The sequence below is a fragment of the Centropristis striata genome, chromosome 4, assembly GCF_030273125.1.
Source record: "Centropristis striata isolate RG_2023a ecotype Rhode Island chromosome 4, C.striata_1.0, whole genome shotgun sequence".
Classification (NCBI taxonomy): Eukaryota; Metazoa; Chordata; class Actinopteri; order Perciformes; family Serranidae; genus Centropristis; species Centropristis striata.
The window spans coordinates 5,729,757-5,753,401 of NC_081520.1; the positions used below are offsets into that span (position 1 = coordinate 5,729,757).

General features: G+C 37.1%; 1 protein-coding gene across 1 annotated transcript in view; it reads left to right on the forward strand.

The window, feature by feature from the left end:
- The window catches only part of farsb (phenylalanyl-tRNA synthetase subunit beta), a 30,133-nt gene that overhangs the window by 1,084 nt on the left and 5,404 nt on the right, over positions 1–23,645 (forward strand). The window contains exons 2-16 of the mRNA XM_059330702.1: positions 1,140–1,195; positions 2,276–2,430; positions 2,721–2,793; positions 3,803–3,918; positions 5,341–5,491; positions 5,581–5,689; positions 6,892–6,962; positions 7,055–7,116; positions 7,527–7,578; positions 8,339–8,400; positions 10,363–10,570; positions 10,670–10,750; positions 12,636–12,728; positions 13,588–13,705; positions 14,850–15,002. Coding sequence (XP_059186685.1) covers positions 1,140–1,195; positions 2,276–2,430; positions 2,721–2,793; positions 3,803–3,918; positions 5,341–5,491; positions 5,581–5,689; positions 6,892–6,962; positions 7,055–7,116; positions 7,527–7,578; positions 8,339–8,400; positions 10,363–10,570; positions 10,670–10,750; positions 12,636–12,728; positions 13,588–13,705; positions 14,850–15,002 — 1,560 coding nt within the window. The remainder of the gene's footprint in view (positions 1–1,139; positions 1,196–2,275; positions 2,431–2,720; positions 2,794–3,802; positions 3,919–5,340; positions 5,492–5,580; positions 5,690–6,891; positions 6,963–7,054; positions 7,117–7,526; positions 7,579–8,338; positions 8,401–10,362; positions 10,571–10,669; positions 10,751–12,635; positions 12,729–13,587; positions 13,706–14,849; positions 15,003–23,645) is intronic.

Here is a 23,645-nt window from a genome sequence, read left to right on the forward strand (position 1 = left end):
ATACACATTTACTTTGACCCTTTATAACATATACAATCTAAAGTCACTGTTTAATATGAATGTATAATCTATTTAAAAAATTTTAAGGTATTTTATGACATTTTTAGAGGCACTGTGAGCAAAATGCATTACCCTAACACATTTTTAAATAAAAAAAACAACAACATTTTTTTCTTTTTCTTTGGCAAGCACTTAAATATGCTCAAGGGCAGCAGGTATCACCAAAATATATTTTATTAAAATATACACATATTTTAATGCAAGTGATTCTATTATTACTTTAACATCTAACCATTTTTTTCTCATCAATTTTCATTCCGATTTTGTTCTTTATACATTGTTAAAAAACATTATATTTGATTATATTCTGTTAAATTATACATTTTAAACAAATGTGTATTTATTTTTATTAAGTTAATAAGTTTATTAAATATTTATTGTATATAAGTGAGGGGAAACCATGACATTTTTATCTGGACACACCTTGCATATCACATTCAGGACCCGCAGGAGAGGATAGGACCCGCTGGCTACTTAAATATAACCTATAGCAGGGGTCGGCAACCTTTACTAACTGAAGAGCCATTGTTGACCAAAAAAAGAGAAAAATATCATAATGGAGCCGCATACCTTATTTTGAGCCTTACTATGAAGATGAAACAGCCTACTGAGTCTAAATGAAACCTACCCATAATGCTAATAGGTCATAATGTACTTAATATACATAAGCTGAATAGCAAAATATATTTCAAGTATCATTTGAGAATGCACTATTTAAATTTGTGAGTAGGGAATGGACTGTATGAATGTAATAATGAATGTAATACTTGTGAATTTAATAACTTGTTTGAATAATTTCTGAGGCGTGCCCCATGGTTTTATGTAATTATGTCACTTCCAGTAGTAACGTTGACGTTTGTAGCCTAAATTTAATGAAACTGCATCCTTTTTTACTGCCACAAACCGTACATGTATATACAACATTAATTTTTAGAAGCCTCTACGAAGCTGCAATACTGCATTGATAGTGTATGGTTGTCACAAGATTCCATGGCACACCATCATGCTTCATGATGAATGATTTTAAACTCTATTCTTTATTCTTTAATCTTAAAATCTGTTTTTTGTTTTTGTTTTAGCTGATGAAGAGTTTGACGAGCTGTGCTTTGAATTTGGGCTGGAGCTGGATGAAATTGTGAGTATCCTCATAATCCCTTACACCTGTGTTTAATGAGTCACATTGGCCGATGTGAGAAAGCTCTGCTTGTGGGTGGTTCACATGACGCTCAATTTTTGTGTTCCCAGTGAAAAATATTACTAAAATTTGATAATATTTCATTAAAATTAATGTTTTAATATGCAGTTCATTCTTCTACATCTAATCCATCTGCAAACAATGAGTATCGTTCTTCAACTATGCAAATATTCTGTTTTGAACATGACATTTGTCCACCGGTGCAACTGTCCTAGGTAGCATTACTTATCTTAAAACAACTGTAATTTAATGAAAAAATAATCTAAATACATTAAAATACTTGAACGCATGTCATACGAGTGTTTACTTAATGCATCTAGAGGATATAAGTGTTAAGGTCCCTATGTAGAGTTATTATGACACATTACATTTTGTCCGCAAAACTGGTGTCCTCCTGGAGCAACGCCATTATGTCGATATAAAACAGGCATTAATGTGACCACCCCATTACTGAGAGGGGTCCTTCCAGAATCAGGAAGGACAGAAGAATCTCTGGAGCAGGTGGACTGCACACAAGATCAGTTCTGTCTCAAATATTTTCATAATATTACTATTTCCGTGCAGTGTTGGAACTGGTCGTCTTAAGGTAGTCCTTTGGTGCAACGCAGTTTAAGTATTTATCTGAATATTTTTATCAATTTACATTGATTGATCATTGAAAATAATGTAAATTGATAAAAATATTCATAACTAATATGCCTTGGGCTTATCTTTCTTATCTGTCCAACATTCTCTGAATTAAATAATGACATTCTTTATTTTGTTGCACCGGTGGACACATTTTAGGACTACCACACCAAAAGTTAATAATAGGCTAAATATATGAAGAATTAGAAATGGACACATTCAGTTTTGAATTATTCACATATAAGGGAATATAATTATATGTCATTTGACATGTATTTTTTGAATTATTCTGTTTTTCACATTTTTTACGTCAACCACCCTTGTATATTTGTGTCCAAAACATCCACTGAGCTTTGACATGTAACCATGGACACGGTTCTGACCCCGTTTCAGACCTCGGAGAAGGAGTTAATCAGCCGAGAGCAGGGGGACTCCAAAGCATCAGGAGCGTCTGAGGTCATCCTGTACAAGATCGATGTACCAGCTAACCGCTATGACCTGCTGTGTCTGGAGGGGCTGGTCCGTGGACTGCAGGTCTTCAAGAATAAGTGAGTGGTGTCCTGTATGACAGAGCTTAAATACTGCTGTGGCTGCTGCAGTCTAAGCAAAGTTAGCATGATGGATAATGTGTTAAGGAGCACATTTTTGCAGTACTGTTAAATACAAAGTCAATGCAAAGATGCAAATTGTGCTCCGTGAATGACTGAAAGTTTGCGCCATTTGGGTGGGGGTTTCGATTGTGTCAGGTTTGCTTAAATACAAGCTGCCTTCTCCATTGTGGGTGTAGTGCATGCACACTTGCTTCACTGTTGCTATAGAGGTTGTATTTGTTTTGCAGGTTGGAGGCACCTCGCTACAGACGTGTCAGCCCAGCCAGTGGGGAGCCTCAGAGGCTGATTATTACAAAGGAGGTGGGTGGTAACATTCAAAGTTTAATGGCGGTTTGTGCCCTGAAGCTACCACTTATTCTAATGTATATTTGTTCCGTGCAGACGGCGGCAAACGTTTACTACAAGTAAAAGTCCTGACTTTAAAGTATATCAGTATTTATAGTAGCCTATAAATAGCCTTAAAAGTAAAAGCAGTAATTGTACAATAAAATGTTCCCTGTCACAGTTTTACTATAATGTATTATGTTTCAGATAAAATTCGGCTACATTTAATGTGTTGAACTTTACTGGTTATACTAATTTTACAAGATACATAATATACCATCTTAAAGCATACACAGACAAAATAAAATATTAATACTGAATATTTTAAACAATACATATGTGTATGTGTGTGTGTGTATATATATATATATATATATATATATATATGTATGTATATATATATATATATATATATATATATATACACAGTACAGGCCAAAAGTTTGGACACACCTTCTCATTCAATGCGTTTCCTTTATTTTCATGACTATTGACATTGTAAATTCATCAAAACTATTAATGAACACATGTGGAATTATGTACTTAACAAAAAAGTGTGAAATCACTGCTGAAAACATGTCTTATATTCTAGTAAGCAAAGGGTGGTTACTTTGAGGAATCTAAAATACAAGACATGTTTTCAGTTATTTCACACTTTTTTTGTTAAGTACATAATTCCATATGTGTTCATTCATAGTTTTGATGCCTTCAGTGAGAATCTACAATGTAAAGAGTCATGAAAATAAAGAAAAATGCATTGAATGAGAAGGTGTGTCCAAACTTTTGGCCTGTACTGTGTGTGTGTGTGTGTGTGTGTGTGTGTGTGTGTATATATATATATATATATATATATATATTATTATTATTAGGAATTTTTATTATTTTTATTTAAAAAGTGTGTGCGTGTGTGTGTGTGCTATTATTATTAGGAATTTTTATCACTTTTTATCACTTATTCTGACTAATGTATGTTTGTTCGGTGCAGACGGCGGCGGTGCGACCCCACGCTGTGGCAGCAGTGTTGAGGAACATCACCTTCACACAGGAGCGCTATGACAGCTTTATCGAGCTGCAGGACAAACTTCACCAGAACATCTGCAGGTGAGATTAGCTGTTAGTACAACCACATACCTGAAATGCATCTGTCACTCTCTGCTAAGTGAGTAGTGACTTCATTGGGTACACCTGCACTGTTCAACCTGAATAACCTGAATATGCTTCCAGTGCTTAACTTACGTTATGAACAAGCCTCGAACAGTTCAATGGAAGCAACACACAAATGCTACCACGTCCTGTTGCAGATTCATGATTTGTTTAGAGTTTTACTGGAATTTTAATGACGTGGTAAACAATGAAAATCCCAGCTTGAAGAAGTTACTACTTGAAGAAGTTTGTGAAATATTGCAGCAACTGCATCTGGCACTTGTGTTACAGAGCAAATGTCTAAATTAAGTGGCAACAGAGTGCAAACTTTAAGGAAATTATAGGAGATAGGGTTAAAATTTTTATTATCAGTTAATCTGCCAATTATTTTAAAAATGATATTCAGTTTATATACAGTGATGTCATTACAGTCTGACCAAAATTGGATTTTTAACGGCAACACAAATACAAATTTGTGGCAACTTTCACAGATTGCCAATATAGTGAGTTTTTGAGCTGGAATCAAAAAAAGAAGTGACATTCCTTCATATCAGTGAACCTGACAGTGAAATGTAGGCTTCTCCTCTAAATAGGTCACATCATCACCACACTGCAAAAAAGGTGTGTCTTAAAACAAGATAAAAACACTAAATGGGAAACGATCTTGCTGCATGGACAGATAATTTCTTAAATTAAGATTATTAAATCTAGAAATAAGCATGTTGAACGCTTTAAAATAAGAAATAAACTCTTAAAACAAGATAAATTAAAGCTGCAAGCAGCGATGAACTGGCCCGAGCAGAGTGCACTGCAAATTATTTGTTTCCTATCAAGATAAAAAAACTTTAGATTTAGAAGTTTTAGATAATTTATCTTGTTTTAAGAGTTCAACATGCTTATTTCTAGATTTATAATCTTAATTTAAGAAATCTTGTCAAGTGAAATTATCTGTCCATGCAGCAAGATCATTTCCCTCAGATTTAGTGTTTTTATCTTGTTTTTAGACACACCTTTTTTTGCAGTGCACTGATCCTTTTTTTTGTAGCTGTTGTAAAGATAGATTGCCTTTACAATGTTTGGCAGCCATTTTTGAACTACTTCAATTTGGAATTCCCGGCTAGGGACACTGAGACTACTACTTAATTGACTCACAATCTCTGTAATGGGTTACAATTTGTACTCTTTACTTTTATTATTTATTTATTTTTGTTTTGTTATTGTTGTTTTTATTATTGTTATTATTATCATTATAATATTATTATTATCATTCCATATATTTGTGACTGCTGTTTGCGGTCTTGTTGATTGTGTTGTATGTGTTTTCAGCATAAAAAGCCAATAAAAATATTTGAATAATAAGATAGATTGCTGTTCATGCAGGAAGAGGAGCCTGGTGGCCATCGGGACCCATGACCTGGACACCATCTCTGGTCCTTTCACATACACAGCCAAAGCTCCGGGAGACATCAGCTTCAAACCCCTCAACCAGACCAAAGAGTACACCGCCACCCAGCTCATGAGCCTCTACAAGGTTAACAGCTGATTGTTGAATGTTGGTTAGTAGAGCAGATTCTCTTTCTGAGCAGCACTAACTGTATGCTGTTCTCCTGACTCCTACAGGCAGACAGCCACCTGAAGCATTTCCTTCACATTATAGAAGACAAGCCAGTGTACCCCGTCATCTACGACAGCAATGGTGTTGTCCTGTCCATGCCTCCTATCATCAACGGTGAGTATGTCTCTGTCTGCACCAAGGTTATAATAGTTTTGGATTTTTAATTAGTTTTAGTTTTAATTTCGTTGTGAATTTTTGTTTTCAAATTCAGTTAGTTTTAGTTAGTTTTTAGAGTGAGTTTGCTAGTTTTAGTTTAGTTTTTGTTTTTTGAAAATGCTTAGTTTTAGTTTAGTTTTTATTAGTTTTAGTGTTAGTTTACATTTTTTTGTAATGGGTATGTGATGTGTGTGTATGTCATCAAAATCAAAGTTACTTCAGAATTTTACCTGTCTTATAATGTTCAATGCTTCCCTCAATACTAATAATTGGTTATACCGACCCACCCTTACCATGGGATTTTTTGAGACCGATGCTGTTACTGATTTTAAAGCGGGAATATTTATCTTTAACCTATATGGCGGCAGATATCATCTTTTTTCTTTTAGCTGGAAAGAAAATAGACCCTATTTATGTGGATTATGTACCGATTTTTCACCTCTGTAAATGTACCCAGAGAACTACTTTCTCAAACATTAAACTTTATTAAATAATATTTAATTTATACAAACAATGAATTACATTGTCAGCCAATTCTCTAAATTATTTTTCAGAAAATAAAAAATAAATAGTATTTTGCTGTGTTTACTCCACACTCGAGGCACATTTTTCAGGGATGCTGCATACAAAGTCAATGCAAAGGCGCAAATCGAATGATGGGATATTTGCATCATTCGATTAAGTTGAAAAATTTAAACTCTGAGAAATTCACGTGCCACTATTACTTTATTACATTACATGTCATTTAGCTGACGCCTTTGTCCAGAGCGACTGACAATAAGCCTATAAGCCTTTTCGCATTGACATATTCCTGAATAAGTTCGTTCTAATTGCTCCAAACTCCATTCAAAAAAGAAGAATTTTAAAAGTTTTTATCTTGCGGAAAGACCTGACGAAGACATTGTGCAAATTGTCGTCATAATGTAGTTTTTCGGCATAATTTTGATCTGTTTACGGCAAGTAAAATCTGTTTATTTGGGGTCCATAATGCTGTAGTAAACCAAATGACCTCAGCTGATGTGTGATCTGCTAGATACAGTGAATATGTATTGATTTTGACAAACAATTACGAAATGACCATTCACCAGAGAGCTACAGCTGAGCAAGATCCCCTGTATTTGGTTTCCATCAAGCAATTTCTTTTTTTTTTCCTCTTTCAGGTGACCATTCAAAAATCACCCTAAACACAAAGAATGTGTTTATTGAGTGCACAGCCACAGACCTGACCAAGGTACAACTGAGAGAGAGAGAACAGAAAAACCTATTTATATCATTCAGTCAATGTTCTCATGGAAAGCTAACTTGTTCTCTTGTTCTCTTCAGGCAAAGATCGTGTTGGACATGATGGTGACCATGTTCAGCGAGTATTGCTCGCAGCCTTTCACGTAAGTCACATATCTGGTTTCACTACTAGCTTTCCATTCTCTGGCTATTGTGAAATACTTGCTCAGAGGCACGACACACGTGATGTTGCAGAAAGTGCTCCTGCACTGCTCTCTGTGGTTTGTAAACCTGTTAACTTCTGGCCGCGCCCTGCTCAGTGATGTCACCGAGGCTGTTTCTCATCAGCTGTCGGATGCATCGGCTTGACCTCATTTAAAGTCTTTTTGCTTTATCTTCAGATTCAAAGATTTGCTCATTTACTTCTTAACTTCCTGTTAGTTGAACTCAGCAGAACACAGTCCAAGATTCTGATTTATTCCCTTCATATTTAAGTGAATACTTAAACCCACTTCCATCATAAATAATCATTACACTGAGATATTGATATTTCTTGCTGTTGCTGCTCTTTCAGGGTGGAGGAGGCTGAGGTGGTGTACCCAGACGGAAACCTCTGCAAATACCCAGTACTGTATTCACTATATACTCATCTTGTGTTTTGTCTAGGGCCGGGACTCGATTAAAAAAAAAAAAAATCTAATTAATTAGAGGCTTTGCAATTAATTAATCAAAATTAATCACCTTTTTAATCGCATATAAATATTTGACCTGAGAACAGTGAGAAGTAATTTTTTTCTCATGGATTTTTAGTACACCATTGAATAATGACTGAATACATAAGCTTAAGCAACAAAAATATTGTTTATTTTTGTTCAAGTCCAACAGGCCAGTGCAATTTTTGCCATTAAGTGTAGCAATAGCATAATTAGAAATATAGTACATTTCATAAATTCAGGTAGCCTATAGGTAGGTAGACCTTCTGTAAACTATAATACTTTGGTTTTTTAAGTAAAACACAATCCACGCTAGCTACCACACTAGCGGTGCGGTGATATGTGAATTCCTTGTTGCATAGCAACACAACCATGCTCTTATCGACGCTTCCATCCGTTGGTTTTTTGTAACTAAATGTCCCATCATCAACGGGGCCAACCAAAGGTCTCATCAGCTTCTTCCTTCATGTTCACTGTGGTTTGTTGTTGTCTGAACTCATGAACGCTAGTTTGTGCTCCAGTATAATCGCGTAAATTTTTGTGTAATTAATTAATCTTAACGTGTTAAAGTCCCGGCCCTAGTTTTGTCCTTTTATTTTTTTTAAATGTGGAATTGATTTCTTGTGCTGTCTCCTAATTCTCTGGTGTTGTTCTCTGCCGGTTTGTACTTTAGGAGCTGGCTTACAGGAAGGAGAAGTTGTCCAGCGGGTTCATCAACCGGAAAGTTGGCATCAAGTGAGTCATTTGAGCCTTTTCTGTGTAATAATAAAAGATTAAAGTAAATGATATGGACAGTGCCTGCAGGTGAATGTTTGAGATTGAATTTTTGCTTTTGTCACAAGTTTTGCATCAACATAAAAGTGTTTGGACTTAGCAGTTTGATTAGGTACACCTAACCTTTTTAGATGGGGAGAGAATAATGGAAACACCTCAGTATATTGCAATATAGCATCACTACTAACAACAGCCTAAAACATTATCACATTTTTGATTAATCACTTTCTCTGATTGCATTATTACATTGGGCCTCATGAAAGAACATTTTCATGCGTTAAACCCTTGTGCATCACTAGGGAAATCTTTAGCTTTTTAATTTTTAAATGTAATTATCTTTTGGTCATTTGGCTGTGTTGATGCATACAGCACAGAATTTTGCAAGGGTATGAGTTTTGTTATTTTTGGAGCTTCAACCTGCTCCTATAACAATTCTATAATAAGCTGTATCCCAAATACAGAGTGTGAAACTTTGTTGTTGCTGTTTGAAAAGCTTGTTTGTTTGTGTTAGTTGTATGTTATTTGTTCCTGCCCAGGGACTACAGATGAAATTTAGCTTGTAGCTAATTCTGGTACGGCTGAGAGCCATACACTGTCCCTGTTAAATAAACGAATAAATAAATAAATAGACACTCACACACATAAAAACAAGACTGGCACGGCACATAAAAATAAAAATAATAAAAAAGAAACTTTTATGAAAGAAAAAAGGAGGCATTATGTAAACAAACTTTTGTTTTGTAAACTACAAAGGGTTAAAATGATGTACATTAATAAATATTGGATAGGTATGTTTTTGATGCAGACATTTTTGTCCTGTTAGGACATTGGAGCAACTTTTTTGAAGGGATGCAAAAGGGTTAAACTTCTCTTAACTGTTCTTAAAGGTTTTCTCTTTGGAGTTTTCCAAGTCAGAATCACCAAATACTCTTAACTTCGAGGACATTTCATTCACAAAAATAACACCCATAAGTAAAAAAAGGAAGGATTTCACACTGTGGCGCTCCATGTCCTGCTGTCAGAAATTAGAAGACACACAACAGATGTAGCACTGTGTAGCAGTAGTATGGGACCCGAAACAATACGCTTATTAATTAATTAATTAATTAATTAATTTATTTATTTATTTATTTATTAAGCTGACTATGTGTCATCAGAGCAGTGATGTATTGCATATGACAGAAATAAGGTGGGAATAGTTTGACATGGAGTTTGATGCTACTTGTAAAGCATTCTGCTCAAGTGGTTCCTGACCACGGTTATTATAGTTACGAACGAAGTAACGAAAACTAGAATTGAAAGAACATTTTCGTTAACTGAAATAAAAATAAAAACAAGTTTTTTAAAAAAAAACGATGACTAACTGAAACTGTATTTTGTGGTTTCAAAACTGACTACAATTATAGTGAAATGTCCTTTATGTTCATCTTTGTCAACTTTTTTCAAACGTAAACCTTTTTGGTTGATATGAAATCTATTTCATCTATCTGGTTTTAGGACTTAATAACCTTATTGGGGCTGAGACTGATCAGACAAAGGAAATAAAAGAAACATTTATTGTGACTTTTTTAAATCTGGCACCCAACAAATACCCCATTACAAAATACTAACACTAAAACTAATAAAAACTAAACTAAAACTAAGCATTTTCCCAAAAATATAAACTATTTAAAACTAGCAAACTCACTCTAAAAACCAATTAAAACTAACTGAATTTGAAAAGAAAAAAAAACTATTATAACCTTGTTCCTGACTTAGAGTTCGACCTGCATAAAAACCTCGAGTCAGAGAGTTGTCATGATTTCTGACTTGCAGCCTTTACATTTCCATGCCAAAATATGCCAATAAAATAGTGAAAAAGTGAAGCCTTTTGATGAGTTCTCCTTTTTAACGAGCAGTGTTTGTTGTGTTTTCTCCTGACAGTGAATCAACTGAGACCATCGCCCAGCTCTTGACCAAGATGTGTCTGCGCTCCAAAGTCACAGGTGTCGGTGATGAGATTGAAGTCGAGATCCCGCCCACTCGCTCTGACGTCATCCACGCCTGTGACATCATGGAGGACGCCGCCATGGCCTACGGATTCAACAACATCCCCCGCACCACACCACGCACCTACACCGTAGCCAACCAGGTGCCTGGTTTACTCCTGCATATCTGATGATTGTTTGTGTGTTTGTGTAGCCAAATAACACGGTGTGTGTTCTTACGTATTTGCTCCTTATGTTTACAGTTCCAACTGAATAAACTGACAGAGCTGCTGAGACTCGACCTGGCTGCTGCTGGATTCACCGAGGCCCTCAACTTTGCCCTAGTAAGAAAAAGACACATATGTTTTGAAGGAAGAAATAACACAATCTTCCTCTTAAATGAAAAGTTGAATTCATAAGCAGGGAAACTCACCCTGAGGCTGCAGCCTTATTGAGTCTGGAATGACCAGCAGTTTATGGTGGCGTATAGTGCTGCAACTGTTCAGGTATTCATACTCGACAATCACAGGTTGGTGCATGCAGCCACACACAAAATATGTACCGTATTTCCTCAATTTAAAGCCAGGCCCCTATTAATGACCGGCCTCATTTAGTAACCGGGTGTAAAAAAGATTTTTAGTAAATAAAAGCCGGCCTCTTTTATAAGCCGGGTGTCTTACCGGTGTTATGTCAAAGTCTGTCCCCCCGTCGATATGTGTCCCCCTTACCTTAACCTGCACCAACCTGACCCCTGACCCCAACCAGTCCTCTCTAAAAGGCCTAACCTTAAACTGAAATCCTAACTCCAACCATGGAGGTGATGCTACGGAGAACACCATTCAGGAAACATCATTTGACGGGTAACAGATTTCCACACAACACCTGTATTTTGAAGTTTTGCCACACGAGTTAGTACTGTAGGTAAACATGGTTGTTTCTCCCGCTGTCCTAGTCATTCTCTGTAAAGTCGAGCAGTTTACGCACGTTCTTCTGGGCTTTTTAGTCGTTTAGACATTTTAAATCCTGCTTAAAATGAACATTCAGCGTGCTGTTCATTGTTTGTTAACATCTGAGTACTTCCAATATGGCCGACATCCGGGTAACTGGCTACAACGCGCTGTGTAAAACACTCTAAAAAGTGCCGGTCAGAGCTGCTCTGATTTTCTTTTTTTTATCAAATCCTCTTTCAAATAATAGCCTGCCCCTTTTATTAGCCGGGTCCCAAACTGATTTTTTATTACTAGAAGCCCCGGCTACTATTTGAGGAAATACGGCATAGGTGTAGATTAAAGTTAGCAACCTTGAGTTCTTCCTGGAAACTTTTAGCTGTACACCATTTGCAACATGTTGAGGTGGTTGGAGTGTGTGAATAGAAACACATCCAACATGCAACTTTCAACAGAATCACCCAGATGTGTTTATTAATGATTGAGGCTATAGCTGCAACAATTATTCGATTAATCGAACAGTAAACGATAATTGAATTAATCGTCAACTATTTTGATAATTGAATAATTGGTTTGTGCAGTTTTTTAAAGACAATAAGTCCATATTGTCTGATTTCAACTTCTTCAATGTGAATATTTCTGGTTTCTTTGTTCCTTTATGACAATAAACTGAATATCTCTTTGGTTTGTGGACAAAACAAGAGATCTGAGGACGTCATCTTGTTGTTCGGGAAACACTGTTTGATATTTTTCAACGTTTTATTGACCAAACAACTTATCGATTAATCGTTTAAATAATCGACAGCTTAATCGATATTGAAAATACTTGTTAGTTGCAGCCCTAATTGAGTGCTTAAAACTAATTAAAACACTCCTCCTCCTCCGCACACTATTTTTTGTTTGTATTACAGTAATCCATGTATTTATCTATGTATATATATTTAATTATCTAACCTGTAAATTCATAACTTCTGATGCCTGGATGTCATTTTAATGTTCTTTACCTGACACTGAGTTAGAATCACAAGCATTTGTGTATTATTATTATGATAAAATACCCAGCAAGAGAATTTGTCTTTGATACTTGCACATTTTAAAATGTGTGAAATGTATAACGAGCAAATGCCGTTACAACCCTGGTGCCCGATGTTTGCAGACTTTGGTAAATATCGCTGTACGTCCGGCATTACTGAGTCAGATCGCTAAATTTATGGCTGTACTACTGCTCCAAATGTGTTACTTTTACAGTCCAGTAACCATTGATCCTCCTCTATTTCTGTAGTGCTCTCAAGAAGATATAGCAGACAAGCTTGGAAAGAAGATCTCAGAGACCAGAGCGGCTCATATCTCCAACCCCAAGACAGCTGAGTTCCAGGTAAAGAAGAATATAGCAGAGATTGTAGAAATATGACATTGCTTTTATATGTTGGATGTAAATGTGAAGCAGTGCTGTTACTTCTGCAGCATTGTTTGAACTTTAAGTTGTTTCTAGACTTAAAGGGAAGTCGATCTGAAAATCAAAATTAAATTTGTGACCCATCCACAATTTAGTTAAAAGAAAACATGCAGCCAGATCATGTGGCTGCATCAAAAGGCTTTTTATCTGACTTCACTGTGACTCAAGAGAAAAGATGATAATCTAAAGGCCTGTGCTCTCTCTCTGGCTCTAGAAAAATGTATTTGTAGCCTTGCATTTTTGTGTTTTTTATGTTTGTTATTGCTCATACTTGGATAAAGTTGGACTCTATTCTGAGCATTTAGTGGGCACTTGGACACTCTGGATCATGTGAAAAATCACCTTGCCTTGCTAAATGTCAGTATAGAGGTGAAACCCATAACAGTGCAAGTTAGTATGTTGGCAGATCAATATGCTCAGAAAATGTTTTGGAGATTGCCATTTTGCAAAAACACTGGAAAAGTGTGAAAATATTGATATTGTATCAATTGCTTATTTGCTATTTAGGTTAATCTTTTTTCACTAGAATGACATTAATGCTGTAATTGATGTTTACAAATGAGAAAAGGGAGGAAAAGTCTTCAAAATGTAAGAAGTTGTCAAAAAAGACATTAATACAGGAATATTTTAGAAAAATGGAAAAAAAAAACAACAACAAAAAAACAACCAGAAACTAAATGATTGATAAGTTGTGGTGTTTCTCCAGAAGAGGTCACTCTTGTCCTCTCTGACAGATTGTAGCTATGCATCCAGCTTCAGTACTGTTTGTCACCCCCAGGTGGCGCGCACCACCCTGCTGCCAGGCCTGCTGAAAACCATCGCTGCCAACAGGAAGATGCCCCTTCCCCTCAAACTGTTCGAGGTTTCCGACGTGGTGCTGAAGGATGAGACCAAAGGTAGGCGTCTGCATGTGTGATGGGAGAAAATAATTCACTCTTGCATAACACACACAAGCTTTAAGCTGGTGAAACACAGTTTTTCCTCAACAATTACATTTTAGTGTCGGAGCTTATCATCTACAATCATTGAGTTTATTTGTCAATAAGGACATAACAAAAATAATTTTAAAAAAGCATTTATGTTTTTTAGGGCCGGGACTCGATTAAAAACATTAATCTAATTAATTAGAGGCTTAGTAATTAATTAATCGAAATTAATCGCATTTTAATCGCATATAAATATTTGACCTGAGAACAGTGAGAGTGAGTAATTTTTTTCACATGGATTTTTAGTATACCATTGAATAATGACTGAATTCATTAGCTTAAGCAACAAAAATATTGTTTATTTTTGTTCAAGTCCAACAGACCAGTGCAGTTTTTGCCATTAAGTGTAGCAATAGCATATTTAGAACATTTCTAAAACCAACCAAAGCGCTCTCATCAGCTTCTTGGTTCATGTTCACTGTGGTTGTCTGAACTCATGAACGCTAGTTGGTGCTCCAGTATAATCGGTCCACCTGAAACTCATCCAGTGAGAAACGTTCCGCGGTGGAAAAATAAGATTGATTGCGATTAAAATGCGTCAATTTTTCGAATGCGTTAATTTTTGTGTAATTAATTAATCTTAATTAACGCGTTAAAGTCCTGGCCCTAATTTTTTTTTCTTCTAGAAGGGGAATGCCACTTACTGGCAGATATATTTAAAAAAAACAAAACAACCAATATTTAATTGATATAAGTCAAGTCAAAGTTTATTCATAGAGCACATTTAAAAACAACCTCAGTTGACCAAAGTGCTGTACAGTTATTGAAATAGAATAAATCATACACAAATAGGTATAAACAAAAACAATGAAAACAATAAAATACTAAAAACAGTAAAACAAAAAAATAAAATAGTAATAAAAGCTCAATCCAAAACAGAGTTAGAGATAAAAAAGACCAATAAAAGGGTAAAAAAGAAAGCCAAGGATTCTTGCCGAGCTGGGACTGAACGCCAAGGAGAATAAATAGGTTTTTAATAATGTTTTAATATAATAGCAGGTCTTTGGTATAACTCTGTTCCCAATGTCACTCCCTCCCTCATCTCACCATCCAGATGTCGGTGCAAGGAACAGCCGGCGTTTCTGTGCTGTTTACTACAACAAGAGTCCGGGCTTTGAGGTGATCCACGGCCTGCTGGACCGAACCATGCAGCTGCTGGAGGTGAAGTCTGCCCGCGGGGACGGCTACCACATCCAGGCTGCAGACGGTAGGAGGCCTGAACAGGGAGAGGGGGGGTGGAAACCAACAATCAGCTCTATAAGAATATACTTAAGAGCTGCTGTTGGCGGTAAATATCTCGAGGCTGGATTTATACAGGGAGGAGAAAATCCTGGGGATTTTAACCCCCGTCATTAAGAACAAGCTGGTGAACAAATAAATCTGGGTCACGTGAGTTTAAAAGGCAGGTTTTATAGAGATTATGTAAATCCAGTCTATGATAAGCAGCGGTTCCATTGCTGTTTGTTAACCTGGTGTCATGTAGTTTATTATAGGACAGTTTCCATGGCAGTGATGTTGTTATTGAACTCAAAATTAACTTGCGACATTGGGTACACATTTAGAGTTTAAATTGGATCTAGGGAGGAGTCAGTGCATACTTTAATACAGTTTCTCATGCACTTTAAATCTTGAAACTATTACCATCACTTTTGTGGCTCGATCTGCTTCAGTATATTATAACAAGTTACCCTGATCAGTATGACGGTATTGGCTTATTGCAGATGTATAATGCATTGCTGTTTATGTCAGCTGATAAGTGGCAAGAAATTGCAGTAGACGAACGTAGGGCCTTATGATTTCCGTTATGTAAGAAACACATGGAATTGTGGAATTTTATTTATTTTTATTTAAAACACAGCATCAACATTGTGGAATTTACAGAAATGAGGATAAAAATCCCTTTATATAGATCACTGATTAGACGGCACAACATCATTTTTATAACAATGTTGGAAAATGTTTTTTTTTTTGCGGTTTGTAAACATTCAAAGATGATCCTTCATGCTTTGCTCAATGACACCAGTAGTGCTTGAATCCTGTCTGTGGTGCTCGCTAGCATGTTAAATCCAGCCCCAGGTTCACTTGTTTTGGAACAAGCTTTCATTTTGGCTGTGTTAATGCAGATGACATGCATATGATAAGTCTCTAATAAACTGTGCCGCCACTCAGGACCTTAACCCATTAAGGCCTAAAGCGCCTGGAAAAAAATGCCTGGAAAACCTCTGGGCAATTTTCAAATGACCCCCTAAAACCTGAAGTTTTTCTGGAAATTCAACACCTACTAAATAATATATTTTTCAGCCGCTGTAGCAGATAAAAATGAAATTCAAAAAGTATTTGAGAGCTTATACCCATGGCTTTCATACGAAGTTGAGTTTATTTGTCCAAACCTTCAATAAAGTTTTTAAAAAAATCAACAAAATCGGCAAATGTTACATTTGACTGAATAAAAAATGCTATGCATAATACTAATACATGCCCATTAGCAAGATGCAAACATGATATGACCACTGGAAGAACAAGACGTAGTTCTCATTAGCCTACTATAATAAAAAATAATAATAATAATTATCATAATAATAATAATAATAAATAATAATAATACATTTCATATATTGCACTTTTCAGGGTACTCAACGACGCATAAAGTAATATAAGACATAAACAGAAAAAATACAAATACTACAAAATGACATATCCGCTGTCCCGGCCTTAATGGTAGAGTGACGCAACAGCGCTCCCGGTTTTAATGGTAGAAATGCGGTAATGCTTTCCCGGCGTCAATGGGTTAAGGACAAACTTTTCCCCACTGAAACCCATCAGAACTACAATTTTTATTCCAGCAATCGTGTATTCTATCATATCAGCCTTTCAATCAGAGCCATGCCATCATGTGTGTAGTTTTTACCATTTTCCACCAGATTGAGCCATTTTCTCTTGTTTGGCCTGGTTTTCCACCAAGGAGAGTAAAACAATGAAAAATCATGGGGCCAACAAAGTTTTTTCATATAATGTGCGGCACCTATTGTGCCTTTCGGCAAGTTTAGACCAGATTTTACTGCGCGTGTGTTCTACCCACTGATAAGACATTTGACCAAGTGACAACTTCTCTTTTTACCCTCTGTCTCCACTGATTTTGATGCATCAATCCAGGCCGTTCTAGACTGTGGAAAAATATCAATTCCCCCTAGCATTTAGTATACAGAATATAATTCTGTTTTTTGAGGTGTTTTCATAAACACAACAGGTATTATGAAAACAAATATCTAAATTAAATATTTTGTATTTATGGTCAGGACTAAAGCTGGTGAGAAGATTTAACTCAGTGAAGGTGGAAATTAATTTATACTATAGCAGTGAGATACAAGACAGGTGTTACTTGGGCTCTAAACAGGCTCTGACTTAAAAGCCCACTGTGGGAAATGTGCTTTTTATCCCCTCTGAACCAAAGTTCTCTCTATTCAATTTAGGCCCCGTTTACACGAGGACGCTCGCGGGTGAAAACAACAAAATATTTTATCGGAAGTGCCTTTCGTTTAGACGGTGACGGCGTTTTGGGGGCTTAAAGACGCAAAAATCTGAAACCACCCTCCAAAGTGGAAAAGTTAAATACGCTCCGCCGTAGCGTGTCGTCTACACGCCAAGACGCAAAACTCTGCTCAGATCTGCTCACGTCACGTATGTGTTTACGTCACATACATGCCATCAGACCTTCAAGCTGCTCTGGCAGCTCTAATAAACTTACAGGAGTCTTTCCACCAAATGTACAGGATATGTACAGATAGTATTAGTGAACAGAGAAGGATCTGGAATTACCTCTATCACATTTTGGATGCAGCAATTCGTTGGAGGCGAGCCAGACGGCTGTGAACGAGACCTGGGAGATCTAGTGATGGTGGAGAACTTTGTGGAAGGAGTAGCTGATGAAAATGTGTGGCGTGAAAACTTCTGCATGCCCAAAGATGCTCTTATCGCTTTAAGTGATGCCGCCTGGCTGCATACAATCGAATTTCACATAGTTTTGCGTCACCGTGTGCACGCAGATTTCCTCCCGAAAATGCTCGTCTAAACGAGGAATAAAAAGTGAAGACGTGACGCCTCTTTTGCGTCTTCTGTTCAGACCGTCCTCGTGTGAACGGGGCCTTAGTTTCTCTTATCTACTACCTCCAAAATGACCAATGACGTCACCTTACCGCAATAAATCAGGATAACTCAGTTCAGTCGAACACGGAAACCAAAAAGCATTGACGTACAATATTCTCCTCAATAAAAATCAAAGTTATCATACGGGCCAAGAAGTCATTTTAGACAACTTCGCTATGTCTCTAATGATGAAATGCATTTGAGTAAGAGTGAGGTTTCTCTCGTGAGATGATTGAGATGGCTCGGTCGGTGATGTTGCATCAGAAGAGCTTTACTCTCCAAGGCTGTGTTTGCACGCTAATGGAGAACAACAATCCTGTAAACTGTAGAGGGAGAGTTAATTTTTCTTTGTCACAGCAGACTTGCATTAACCAGCTGTGACATGTGACTGGAACAATAAGCCTTGTACGACTCAGTTGTGCTTCATCTTTCCGATGCATCTGATCCTTCCCTGTGAGATTAGTAATCAGAAAGGTGAAGGGAGCAGCATTGCAAAGACGCCCGTTTTCCCAGAGAGACTCTCATACATCATTTTGAGTTTTGTATTCCTCGCTCAGTCCTTCGTCTTTCCATACCACCTCGTTTAGCTCCCTCCTTGCTCCAAGGTCACACTGCAGGATGTCTACTCTGTTGGCCCATTCAGACTGCAAATCAATGGGCTCAAGTATCAGTGAATGAGAGCAGCAAGGAGAAGGGAAGGCTGACAGGGGAGCGGATATGAGATGATATGAGGGGGAGGGTGGTGGGGGGGGGGGGGGGGGGGGGGGGGGGTGACCGCGACGGCTGGAGGCATAAGCAAGAAAAGGTATGGGAGCGTGTAAAGTCTGCAGTGTGGCAGAGTGCATGGGAGTCACGTCAGCCACTGCAGTGGCGAGCAGCCAGACTGAGACTAAGCACCCGTAGGTGGGTGTTGAAAATGAATGAACCCTTTATTGTCATTGCACAGAGTAACAAGTACAAGTACAACAAAATTGAGCCATCAACCCGTCCAGAACGCATAAAACACCCACAAACAATATCACAAAGTAGACAGGACAGGAAGACAGGGTATGAAGAGAGGGAAATACAGCACACATGAGGAGAGGAAAGGAGGAAAAAAGCATGAAAAAAACCTCAGGAACATGGCATGATACATTTTCACAACATGAATAGACTTCAGGGGAGGGGGGGGGGGGCAGCATAGCCAGGTGTTGTATGTGCCAGACTGTCCATCTGATGGACACACACTTAAAAGAGAAGCGAAATGGACATGCTATTACAGTATGCACTAATGCACGCACTGGACACTCACTCCCACTCAGTTTGCTTTTTTTTTTTCCAACTATATGCACCATTAAACCCCTCCCCCCCACACACACACGTCAGCGTGTCCTTAACCCCATTACGAGGTCATGACCCGGTCTTAAGAGCTCACCTGGCGCAGACACACACCGTCAGGATGTGTCGATCAGCAGGGCCAAGCAGCACTGCGGCTGACTCCCCATCACAGACAGAGTGAGGGGCTCAGGGGATACATGTCAGCTGAGTTTCCTCCACTCAGCGGGAGGAAAGGATGAAATAACGAGTCAGGGGATCACAAGTGGAGGAAGAAACCACTTAAGAGACAGATGCCTGTGTTTCACTTAACAACTGTGTCCAATGCAAAGTCTTGGCCTATGCTTTCTTTGTCAGGAAAGAGGCCATGTTAGTGTGGCTCTTTTCTCTTTAGTGATTGACCACTTGGGGGCAGCTGAAATATCTGAACGGAGCACCGACATGTCGGCTTTTTAGTTTTTAGTCATGCATCCAGTTACAGAGAAACATTATCATTCATCCGGAGTTGGTTTCTGTTCACCTAGTCTGACTCTCCAGATGTAGATGTGGGTATCAGCTAGGGGTGTGCCATATCGTATCGTTCATGATAATATCGGTATATTTTTTTTATGGTTAAAAAAAATGCATATCACGATATTGGCAACGTTCCTACTTCTTGATGTAGTGGTTAAAGTTGTTTTAATCACAAAAAGCTACTTACTCTCTGTCGCTAAACACATGCAGCTTTTCAAAATAAGAGCACAGTGTGTTAACAGAATCCACCACAGAACTTACAAGAAGACTGTCAAAATAAGATGCCTTAAATAAAACATGCAAGAACCTTTATTCTCCTTTACAAAATGTCATTCAAATATGCCCCCGGAACCCCTAAATGGTTATTTTTATTATTTGCTCATACTCAAGAGTCAAGAGTAAATTTTTTGTATTTGGCAACTGTTGAGATTTGCACTTCAAACTACATTTTAGATTTTTTATTTATTTATACAGACTAAAAAAAATAATATTTTCTATATCTTTTTAAGTATTTTCTAATATCGTCAAGAATATTGTTATCGCAAAAATAGCCTGAAATATCGTGATATTCTTTTAGGGCCATATCGCCCAGCCCTAGTATCAGCTTTCCATTGGTCGCCTATTTCAGACAGCATTTCCCTCCCTTTCTGCTCTCTCCGCTATAGCTTATAGCAGATGTCGCTATCTATCAGAACTTTGACCTCATTGTCAGGCTGGCTTCAGCTACTGCATGGGTCGGCTCTGTGCGTTTGTGGAGTGTAACCAAAGAAGTGTCTCTGACGTAACGTTCCTCTGAGCTTTCTGTCTGAGGAGACGCAGCAGGAGTGCCAAGCTCACTCAGTGTGGCAGCTGACATTAGCTAGAGGCACAGCTACTGTTGTTGATCTTTTTTAATGTTATGTATGTATGATGTTTTGGAGCCAATAACCTCCAAAACGGAGACAAAAGACAATTTTAACTATGTGAAAAACAAAGCTTTGTGAATCTTGTATTCTACTAGATCTGCAACAGTTAATCAAACAATAATCAATTATTAAATTAATCGTCTACTATTTTGATAATCGAATAATTGGTTTGAGCAGTTTTTTTAAAGACAATAAGTCCAAATTCTTGGATTTCAGCTTCTTCGATGTGAATATTTCTGGTTTCTTTGTTCCTTTATGACAATAAACTGGAGAGAGAGATTTGAGGACGTCATCTTGTGGTTTGGGAAACACTGATTGATATTTTTCAACATTTTATTGACCAAACAACTAATCAATTAATTGTTCAAATAATCAACAGTTTAATCGATAATGACAATAGTCATTAGTTGCAGCCCTATATTCTACAATTGCAATATATGCTGGCAGTAGGGGTGGGCGATATGGCCCTAAAAGAATATCATGATATTTCAGGCTATTTTTGCGATAACGATATTCTTCACGATATTATGAAATACTTAAAAAGATATAGAAAATATGTTTTTTTTGGTCTGTATTTAATAATTAAAAATCTAAAATGTAGTGTGAGGTGCAAATCTCAACAGTTGCCAAATACAAAAAAAGTTTACTCTTGACTCTTGAGTATGAGCAAATAATAAAAATAACCATTTAGGGGTTCCGGGGGCATATTTTAATGTAAAGGAGAATAAAGGTTCTTGTATGTTTTATTTAAGGCATCTTATTTTGACAGTCTTCTTGTAAGTTCTGTGGTGGATTCTCTTAACACACTGTGCTCTTATTTTGAAAGCTGCATGTGTTTAGCGACAGGGAGTAAGTAGCTTTTTGTGATTAAAACAACTTTAACCACTACATCAAGAAGTAGGAATGTTGCCAACATCATGATATGCATTTTTTTAACCATAAAAAAAAAATTTAGCGATATTATTGCGAATGATACGATATGGCACACCCCTAGCTGGCAGCTGAGTGTCCAAAGCTTCTTTTAAAAAGCACATTGATTGTGAGGTGAGAAAGGCATTGGTGCTTTGGAGGATGAAAGCTTGTCCTTCATCCTCGATTACCTTTTTCTGTTCATTTCTTTCAAACGTTTTGGTGTTGACGTGCAAAGCAACCGCAGGATCGGAGTGTCTTTTCTCTCTGCACCCTGAAAACTGCATAATTTATAGCTTGTTCAGTATATTGAAAATAAAAAAGGATATTAAATGCTATTAAATATGTCTTATTACATTTTTATCAAATTAAATTTAAAATGATGGGTAATAATAGATTAATAGAATTTTTATGACCCTGTCTGTCAAACTGTTAGAGTTACTGTATAGCTGTGTGCAGCCACATCTGTCTTCAGCACTGACACAGTGCTGTGGAGACAGGTCTTGATATGGAAGACTACTGTCCACCTGATGTCCAATATTCTCTGTCTTTACTCTGTTTTTGGTCTTTACCATATCTACATCTTTAATCATAGATGCTCTAAAAAAAAAGCAAGAACTTCAAAATCTAGCCCTTGACCTAGGGCTGGGCGATATGGACCAAAAGTCATATCCCGATATATTTAGGCTGAACATATATATATCCCGATATTTTTATCGCAAAGTGAGAGCAAATGTTCAGTCAAAGTCAAATATGACATGTCACAAGTAGTTTTATTGAAACCGTTTATTTAAGTGAACATAAATACTTTATAACAGGAGTACCTTTTTAAAAAAATCAAAGCTCCATTAAGTGCACATTTAAATAATTTTTTTTTTTTATTATTATTATTTATTAAATAAAAATAGCCAATCTTTTTCGGAAATAAATATATTCATATGAGAAAAGAATAATGAACATTACAAAATAACTAAATATAACAAACCCTAATAAGGGCACATTTATATATAAAATATATATATTTTTTAAACTATATAGATATACGCAATATCGTCTAATTCCATATCACATTTAAAAATATATCCCCCAGCAGCTCTTCCCTCTCTGTGCTAATCCTTTCCCACCAGACGACTTGGGGCATATACATGCACTTCATACAATAACCTGTGCTCGTACAAGTCACTGGTCATTCATTCCGATTGAGACTTGAGATCAAGATGCCAAGCCGCTTTTTTCTTTGCTAACTTGTGGGACTATAAAGCCCTTTGAGATGACAGACTGTGATTTAAGGCTCTCGCTTGCTACATAAACATTACCTTTCGTTAGCCACACCTTTACGTCTTGGGGTAAGGTTAGCAGGTTTTTCTATTAGCAGTAGCGATACTGACATGTTAAATTGCGTTTATTGTGAGACTCTTTTAAATTCTCTTTTAAAAGCCGTCTTCCTTTCTTGGGATTGCTTGCAGTGTTGAAATAGCAACTTTTTTTCAGTCTGATTTTTTTTTTTGTTTTTGCCATTGAATAAGGGATGAGGGATGTGCACATGCATCATCATTTGTACATCAGCCAATAGGAATGTCTCTCTCTCTCTCTCTCTCTCTCTCTCTCTCTCTCTCTCTCTCTCTCTCTCTCTCTCTCTCTCTGTGTCTTTTTTCTCTCAGACCACTTGAATTACAATATCCCGAAAGGTTGATGTGAAGCTCTTTTTACGTCATGACAACTTCAGTTCAAATTGTGATGACTTTCATCACATTTCAACATTTTCACAAATAAATATCGATTTTTCCGCATGAAAACCAGCCTTGCATACCCTAAAACTCAACATTGAACCCTTTCTAATCATCCATGAAAGTCACTGATACTTGTAATCAAGTTTAGTGTGGAAGCCCCACTGTAATGCAACAAGAGGCACTCTTTCAAAAGCAGGTTTTCATCACTCCACGAAGAGAACCTGTGTGAATTACTTGTCCAGTTTTTCTAAAATAGTACTAAATGCTCAACATCAGCCAGTTATATTGGTTATTTGACGCTGCCGTCTAACTCTCCTTTCAGCTGAGAGCTTTTGC